Source organism: Elaeis guineensis, chromosome 1, assembly GCF_000442705.2.
Source record: "Elaeis guineensis isolate ETL-2024a chromosome 1, EG11, whole genome shotgun sequence".
Lineage (NCBI taxonomy): Eukaryota > Viridiplantae > Streptophyta > Magnoliopsida > Arecales > Arecaceae > Elaeis > Elaeis guineensis.
Genome location: NC_025993.2, coordinates 176764895 through 176774209, shown reverse-complemented (window position 1 = coordinate 176774209; position 9315 = coordinate 176764895). Strand labels below are relative to the sequence as shown.

General features: G+C 32.8%; 1 protein-coding gene and 1 non-coding gene across 2 annotated transcripts; one reads left to right on the top strand and one right to left on the bottom strand.

Annotated features, from left to right (window-relative positions):
• Positions 1-1276: 1276 nt before the first annotated feature.
• Positions 1277-1350, bottom strand: TRNAN-GUU (transfer RNA asparagine (anticodon GUU)). Its single transcript has one exon. It is a non-coding gene; the product is annotated as a tRNA-Asn (tRNA).
• A 2256-nt stretch (positions 1351-3606) lies between these two features.
• Positions 3607-7315, top strand: LOC105039799 (NADH dehydrogenase [ubiquinone] 1 alpha subcomplex subunit 8-B). The gene is made up of 2 exons (XM_010916075.3): positions 3607-3894; positions 6794-7315. Exons 1-2 carry the CDS (start codon positions 3707-3709, stop codon positions 6927-6929), a joined length of 324 nt encoding a protein of 107 aa, XP_010914377.1. The 5' UTR covers positions 3607-3706; the 3' UTR covers positions 6930-7315.
• The last annotated feature ends 2000 nt before the right edge of the window (positions 7316-9315 follow it).

The window sequence follows — 9315 nt, the reverse complement described above, 5'->3', positions numbered from 1 at the left end:
AAAGAGGAAAAAAAAAAAATTAAGGACCACTATTTATAAGCAGCTCTTTTACATAATATCAATTATTCTCCCAAAAGCTTTGTTCTTGCCTATGTTTTCATAAAAAAATGTATCACTAGGCATCTGCCATGCAATTATGCATCGTGTGTTTCTAAGAGAGGCGTGGCCTTGCTATGTTTTCTAATGTGAAATCTAGTGCTGGCATGTTATTATGTTATTTTAACTAAAAAATATGAGTTCCAGATTATGATTAGATTTAAGGATTAATGAACTTTATATATATATATATATATATATATATATATATATTGCTAAAAAAAGAACTTTTTATATGAAGGGTAGTTATTTTATAAGTGTTCATGTGCAGTAGTTATTGTAGTTTCTAAAAGATAGCTATTTGTTGAAACTAATAAATTATACGTGTTGACATCTAATTCAGATCCCCTTTGAAGAGGGTCCTAGGAGTTCGGTTATGGAGCCTTTGCAATTTTTTCCTATTTCAATATTCTATTTTAATAAGGTACACAATATTTGGTGTCACATACCAAAGTCGACGGCGCTGTGATGTCGATAGGCAAATTTGGCGGAAGGAAGAGAGTTTGATTACTTCATTTTAGATTATTAGTTCATTTTAAGTTTATAATTATGTTAATGGTGCAATAGGTTATTTATTATTATTTTAATTATATTTTAGTATAGATATTTATATGTTTTAAAAAATTAATATTCTTCACCGCTTCCCCCTTACAAAAATATGTATTTTGGAGAGGCAAATCAAAAATAAATTCCCTCCTTGGAACTACGGTGAATGACCAACCTAATAAATGACACGGTATAATGATGACCAACCTAATAAATGACACAGTATAATGCATGAAGAACATTGTATTGAATATTTAAAATATGATAAAAGTACACAAAACAAAATATAGTATTCATTTTATTTGTTTTAAATAAATTTTATTTTATTTGATATCAAGAAAGCTATTTTTATTTATTTTGTGAAATCAAACCTTTTATTTTTAGCTTTTTAAAAAGATGCTTGGTTTCAAAAATTAATTGGTGTTCTAAATTATTTTACTTTGTTTGAGATTGAAGAAGTTATTTTGTTTATTTTAAGAAATAAAAATTATTTTATTTTAAGTTTTAAGAAAAATATTTCATTAAAAAAAAGGTTTGATACCTTTATTTTGTTTGAAATTAAAAAAATTACTTTGCATCTTAAGAAAAAAAACTATTAATGTTTTTAAGTAAAAATCCTAGTTAAAAATTTAATCGCTAGAGGAAGGGCTTGAACCTTCGACCTTGTGGTTAACAGCCACACGCTCTAACCAACTGAGCTACTCCAGCACGGTATGTCTCAAATTTACCAGTACTATAAACATTTTGTTTCCCTAATTTCTTTTGGTGATAAATTGCTTCAAGTAGTCAGGTGTTACCATACAATGTAACCCACTCATACAAGTGACTTGAGAGGCTACGAAAGTTGATGAAGTGAATACCATATATTAGGCTATTTCTTAGCACAAACCTTTATTGGAAGTGCAATTACAGATGATCAAAAGACACACTTCTCCTCATGTACATCCCTATGGCATGCACATCTCTAATGTTGGTAGCGTGTGAATCCTTTTAGTTCTCTAGCTGAATATATTTTGTATTTGCATTTATGTCAAACTATGACGGAATCCAAGCCCGTCTACTTTCAATCCTAAAGATGTTTACTTATAATCCACTGTCCCTCACCTCCTCCAGAATTTAGGTCAACAAATTATATTCGACTTAGTTGACCAGCTAACAAGTTCTGGTCAATCTTCTCCGACCTGATAGGGCTCAGATCCAGCTTGAATTGAGGATAAGTTTCCTTGATACTGGAGTCAACATGACCGAAACACCTTGCCACCACCTATAAATCACATTCGTCTCTATATAGAAGTTATCTATATATGCCTAACATAATGGGAGGAATCAAATCTGTTATCACTTTTATATATATATATATATATATATATATATATATATATATATATATATATATATATATATATATAACAATGCCCTATGAAAGAGTATTGGAGTGTTGTCAATTCAGCTTCTCAAATAAATTTTGTATCACATGAAAAGAATATTTTTTTATATTAAATTATATTATTAATATATGATATTATTATATTTTTACAATTAAAATCATTTATATAAATAGTTGAGAATATTAAGTGATCTTAAAAATTTGAATGAATATTATTTTATTATTTATATATATATTTTTTTCAATCTGATCAAATCTAAAAAAAAAATTATTTTCGTACATCCAGTCTCGCACAATGCGGGGATTTTCGACTAGTTCTTTTTAATTTATTATTCTTAAAATATTAGTTTAGATAAATAAAGATTTTCAGAAAATAAGACACATGAACAAGTTAAGTTAGACTTTGGATATGGCTCAGCCTATACTTACTTGACCAAAGAATATTATTGGACTAATTCTCAGGAAACAAATCGAACCCTACCTCTTACTGGGCATCAGATTGCTGGATTGGTTTGGCGAGGATTTGTCCCATTGATGTCCCATTCGCCTCATCAATGCCCTATAAACTCAAATTTATCTCCATAATGCCCAGCAGTAATTGTTGTCTTAGAAAAAAAAAAAAAGGAAGAATTTAACATCCAATGCTATTTAACAACTTTTTTACAGCAGTTTATGTTCAATGTCTACGTATGCAATTATTTTGTACAAAGTTTATATTCGAAAAAAAAAAGAAATTATCTGCACAAAGTTAAACCTATTTTGATACAAACTTGTGTATTAGTGTGTAGCCTGTACAATGTTAATGAGTTGATATAAAATGACCATCAAAATCGACGTATGATTTTTTTTTTTTTTTTTTAAAGCTAGAGATCACCCATCAAATAATTCACCAGCTGGCTACTGTGGAAGCCAGTGGATTGCTGAGAGGTGTGCAGGCCTCAGCTAACACCACGGACCTACTTATGTGTCTGTCACTAGCAAATTAAGAATTTATTTGGCATCAGTTTTATTCCGTATATTCTTTTAGTTTTTAAAAATAAAATTACAGAAATCAAGCTAAAAATATATCTAGTATTGCTATTTTTATTTTCTAAAAAATTTTTCCTTTTAATTTTTTTAAAATAAAAAAATTATATTTTTATCACCACCAACGACACATCATCTCTGTTATTGTCATTATCAGTATCATTGCCACCTTAACGCCGTCTCTATCCATCGTTACCATCTCCTTACCCTGCTGCTACAAATCTACAACTACCACATAGTTGTAGATATGTTAATTATTTTTAAAAATAATTAATATTTATAAACATTGATAAAAAAGAGAAACAATTTTTTTATTTATTATTTATCAAAATATAAAAAATGTAAAGCCATGTCAAACGGTACCCAAGCCGGTTAATTGAACAGTAATCGACATTTATGGCAGTAAATAAAATTTTGAGTCAGAAGATTAAACATAGAACGATGGTCCATCCCTGACCCGGCCCAAAGACAAAACAGCAACCATTAGCCCAAGCCCAAGAAGTTGTGCAGAACCCTCCTTCCTGATCTGCGTGCGTGGGAGAGAATGTTTGATCCTTTTAATCCGAACTAATAAATCTCAGAGAGTTTCCTCCACTTCCGCCTTATTATCGTCTCTAGGGTTCAGATCGTGTGGGAGAGAAGGGGATTGAAATGGCGAGTGCGGTGGATGCTGTGGGGAATCCTATCCCGACGTCGGCGGTGCTGATGGCGTCGTCGAAGCACATCGGGGCGCGGTGCCGGTCGGAGAACGCGGCCTTCCTCAGCTGCAAGAAGAAGGACCCCAACCCGGAGAAATGCCTCGATCAGGGCCGGGAGGTCACTCATTGCGTCCTTAATCTGTGAGCATTCCAAGAAAGGGCCTTTTTGTTTTTAAACTCAAATTTATTTGCGAATTTTAGTGGGGAATCATTTGAATCTCGCTTTTATCTGTCCTGATTCTTCTGTTGGATTTATAATAGGTAGATGAAGTTTTACTATCATAAAGTTGGATTTTTTATTTATTTTCTGCAGACCTTTTTTAAAATTTCTTTTTTTTATTATTATTGTTATTTATCTGTTTTTGGGTATATGTAATTTAATTTTGATCAATTGGAACTCAATGTTCGAACCATTTCGGAATTTGTCATACAATATAGACGATCCAATTTAAACTTTTTAATCTTCTGGAAAAAAAAAATTATTCTTGTCGTATGTCAAGATAAAATCGGTAATGATTAGGGGCTAAAATATTAACTTATGTTTCACGCAAAGCCATTTTAATGAAGCATCAGATATAAAGCGCTAGTTGAGCAAATAAACTGGCATGATCATCCACAAGAAGTTTTCAGAAGCAAAAGATAAACCGAGGTAGAAGGTAAGGAACAACAGCAGACCTGTAGTCCACTTAAAACATGTGACATTTGCTCAAAGTAGCACCTCTGAATGACTGAAAATGTTCAGTTTCAAGTGAATTTGGGATCAGTTGACATTCAAAGGTGAAATTTTGTTTGAATCTTAATTATAACCTATCTTGCATTGGTCGCAACTAAATGCTTAACTGTGGTCCATGGTCGCCTTCCTTCTTTTAGTTTGTGTTTTTAGATGTTAAGCTAGTAAGGCAGACATTCTGGAGGTCTGAAGCATTTCCTAAGGTGTTCGTAAGCACACTGCAGAAAACACTTTAAAGTATGGCTTGTGAGTGTATCTTAACAGATTAAGAAAGGAGACAAAAAGGGCTATTCTAAAAACATGGAGTAAAGCTGAAAGAGATCATTCTCCATTGATAAAATAGAATTGGGCATGTGCAATGCATGCAAGGGGAAGTATGGATGTTTGTAATTCTCATTTGGTTATTGATGTTGTTGTTGTTATTGGTTATTGTTGTTGTTGTTGTTGTTATTGGTTATTATTATTATTGTTGTTATTACTATCACAATCATCATCATTATCACTACTATGTATATGTGGTCCCTGCTTGGCTGGTGCAGTTCTCTTAGTTCTGTTTATGTGAGGGTTGAAAAAATTTGATCATAATGTAATTATGAGATGGGAATATGCATAGAAGTGAGTGGAAACATAACATGGCTTTGTGAAACATACAGTGATGGGGGAGAGCAGGGAGTGTGTGCTTTGTTAAGAGAGAGGGTTGCCAGTTCCTGCAGGAGTAAGAGGAGGAAAGTTAATAAATAATTGATATAAGAAAATATTAGGACATATAGAGATTGACTTAATTGGAGAAATCAACAGGATCATACAAAATAAAAGGATGCAACTACATAGGTAGATCCTTGAGTTCAATTGAATGGCCGGTTAGGAAATACTGACATTATTGCTTGGATAGTCGTGGCAATGGTAATGGAGTATACAAATTATAGTATGAAAATGTTTGAGCAGCACAAATGAGATTTCCTCTGGGTTAAACTCAATACCAGTTGATCATGAGAAGGGATGAAGCAAGAGCTGATATTGGAGAAGTGTTAAAAGATTGTTCAGGGAATCCTATCCTTATTTATACAAGATCAGTTTTGGCAGCTAGTTCTGTATGTATGGAAGCACTGGCTGTACAAGAGGATCTGCCACTAACAAATCAAATGGGAGAGGATTGATGCAGATTTTGATTGAGGCAGGCTTGTATGCCCTTGCTCAGCATGGTCAATGATGATTGGCATATTTGGAATCAAGAGCAGCATATTAGGACTTAGGTAGTTGAGTAATAGCTTTACTAATTTTGTTTTTAGATACAGTTTTAGAACCAAGTGGCCAGTTGGCTTTCAAACCTTGGATAGATGCTTAAGGGCTGTAAGTGTGGAGTTCAGATTTTTTTCCCCCTTTTTCTTTTTATTTTCTAGTTTGGGGAGGGAAGGGGAGGGGATAGGTTCTCTCTCTCCTGGGAGCAGATGGGTGCCATGTAACTCTTAAAAGGCTTCAAAACTTCATTCCTTGTCACATATGCATGCAACTGTTTTTATCATTAGAACTTTTGAATATGAGAAATACTAGTTTTAGAATTAAGTCATCCCTTAGCTGTCACTCTTTACGTCAGTTTTATGTCCATGTGAAAAAGGTACCACATGCTTGGTTTGCTAAACCGATGTTGTATTCAATGATAGGATGTCCTTAATTGTAAGAGAGCAGGGGTCTGGACTCCAGATGCAGGTTTTTGTTGTTTCAACTGCAAACAAATGAGATAAAGCTTGTCGATCTCCTCATTTCCATCTGAAATCCCTTTGCTAGATATGCTGCTGCATCTATAAATTCTTCCCATCTATTGAAAGAAAAGAAAGAGAAAAAAAGAAGCTACTTTATTCCCTCTTATAAATGTTTGCACTTTTTTGTGGAAATTCTAATATTCACACGTGAATTCAATTTTATAGTGATATTAATTAGATGATTAATAGAACAAGGAAAGAAACACAAGTACGTTATTAGCAATCCTGTTAGTTCTATGATTAAGAAAACTATTTGCCTTTTGTTTTCTCGAGCGCACCGTTTAATCCTCTATTTGCTTTGTTGAGTTCTACTCTAGTTTTTTCAAATTCCAATTTTCTGAGAAAAAGGTGATCCATCACTGAAAATATTATTAAAAACATTACTACAAAAGTCAGAGGATGACAGATTATAAGGCAGGAAGATACATTAGGTTACAAGTTCAGCAGATCACTCCCATTTTTTTATTGTCAATTTTAATTTTCGCATGTGTCATTGTGGTCTGACCATACATTACTTCTTATATATCCATTTTATGGCTATTACCTGCAGGCTGAAAGGGCTTCACCAGAGATGCTCAAAGGAAATGGATGCTTATGCTGGTTGTATGTACTACAATACCAATGAGTTCGACTTGTGCCGAAAGGAGCAACAAGAATTTGAGAGGGCGTGCCGGTGGTCTGAGTAGTCTTTGAAGATGCTGGGTCTCCTGATTGAGTGAATAATATGGGGAGAAATGCAAGCTTATGTTCCTTGTGTTTTTCCTTTCTGGCAGAACTGTCTTTTTAAGGTGGGAAGTTTTCCTGCAGAATTTAGAGTATGGGAATTTGCAAAAGCAAATGATATATCATATCAAACAATTGCTGTTAGGATTTGTGATGCATTGAGCTTTTTTTTTTTTTTAACATTCCCTTCCATATTTGGAAAATGTTAGGTCTCATGAACAGATGATGTTATTTTGTAATATCAAAAGGATCTCTTATCCTGTGAATGAGTCTTAGGCAAGGGATGAGCGGATATATAAGGTCCGTCGAGAATCACATGAGAGCTAATAAATCTACATTGTATTATAGATTCTCTTCTACCTCAGTAGTGTAATTTTTCAGACTCATGCCGTTGCTGCAATTCAATTAGATGTTTGGAATCTACTTGTTATCTATCAAACGTCTAACTTAAGTGTGAGGTCAATCTCCACCAACGGTCCAGCTTAGCAACGGCTTTAGGCAGCCTTTGCATCTCTTCGACCTTTTATCAAGCGGTACTCAGTGCAGACGGTTAAATTAGCAAGCATATTGATCAAATAATATACATCAACCTTAGGCAACAGAACCGATCTAGCATTGTTGTTATGGGTCTTTGAGACATCACAAAGATCTATGACATTCTTCTCCTACAGCCTCTCAGTTGGTGCTGCCATCCGGTTCTCTCAGTTGGTGCTGCCACCCTTAATTGGAGTCTGGATCATGACAACTTTGATGGAACGGTGAAGGAGATCGGAACATCATGTGACTGACGGTGCATCATACTAATCACACATTTTAGATCTTATGGGCTTCATTCATCATGTCCTTATCTTAGATTGCTGGTGCATCTTGTCTCAGTTTGATCCAATGATACACCACTGATATGGTGAACGGTGTAGGATATAATTTCTCTTTAGGATTTGATTTTGACCATCGAGAAGAGTTTTTAGCTGCAGTCATCCAGCCTAGTGTTAATCATAGTATCTTTCAGTCTATGTGGAAACAGAATCTACTAAAGATTCTTCGACTACTTGACGTCCGTCTTATACTCAATTATAGGAAATTCGCACAACCAAGATTACAAAGGATCCACTACCATCTGAATGAGGCAAATAGAAGACCCTAGCTACAATAAATTTTTGGATTTTTTAACTAGCAATTAATCTCAATGATGTGTGTAAGGCTTCGAATTTGCATAGGATCCAACATCACATTTTTTAGCTGGTTAGAATTTTGTTTTTCAAAATAAGTTTCACTGTGTGTTGAGTAGATTACTACTTTAACTATGCCTGTGTCTACTAATCAATATCAAACTGGCTGTAAGAAATTTCTGTAATCAAAATTTGTGGCAAATACCATGTTAGAGGTGGGTGCAAAACCATTACAATCCCAATTTTTTAAAAAAACTTAAAAGATTGAGGTGCCTGCAAAATGATTATTCACTGCAATCAATTTAGCAAGAGCTTAATTTTTTTATAAAAATAAAACTCATTAAAATTCATGGCCATAAAATCTATCTCATCACCTGTCATCATGTTATATATATATATATATATATATATATATATATATATATATATATATATATATAAACTCCTTGTACAACATGACATAAAAATAAGATACAATTAACAAAAACAAATTACTCGTGTTAACTTACGTAACTTGTCCATCCGACTTCTTTTTCCAACCCTTCTAGTTGCCACCCCTGACTCCAAACATAAATTTCTTGGTTGAGTAATTCTTTGTACACCACCAGTGGTATAGAAAATTCAATGTGAAGTATATCATTTTTTTTAATTGGATCATGTAACCATCATTTTCCGACACATATTTAATGCTTGCAGATTGATATTTTTATTTAAAAATTTTATATGACGAAAATATGCTTCATGACTTTATGATATTTTGTATGGCTTCTTGTCATATGATTTTTTGTGAATATATATGACTTCTTTTTATATAACTTCGTATGGATATATACGATTTTCTGTTATATGATTTTCTGTGAATATATATAATTTTTTGTGACTTCCTGTGAATATATATTTTTTTTTATGAACATATATATACATTCACAGGAAATCATATATATTCACAGAAAATCATAAGAAATTATATATATTCTCAAAAAATCATATATATTCACAGAAAATTATATATGTTCATAAGATATTGCTCATAGAAAATTATAAATTTTTTTTATAAAAAATATTTTAATTTTAAATAAAAATATTTTTATTTTATAAAATTTTTAAATAAAATTATAAATTTATATATATTAAATATACATAGAAAAATAATAGTTAAGCGGTCGCACTCTCCGTCGGA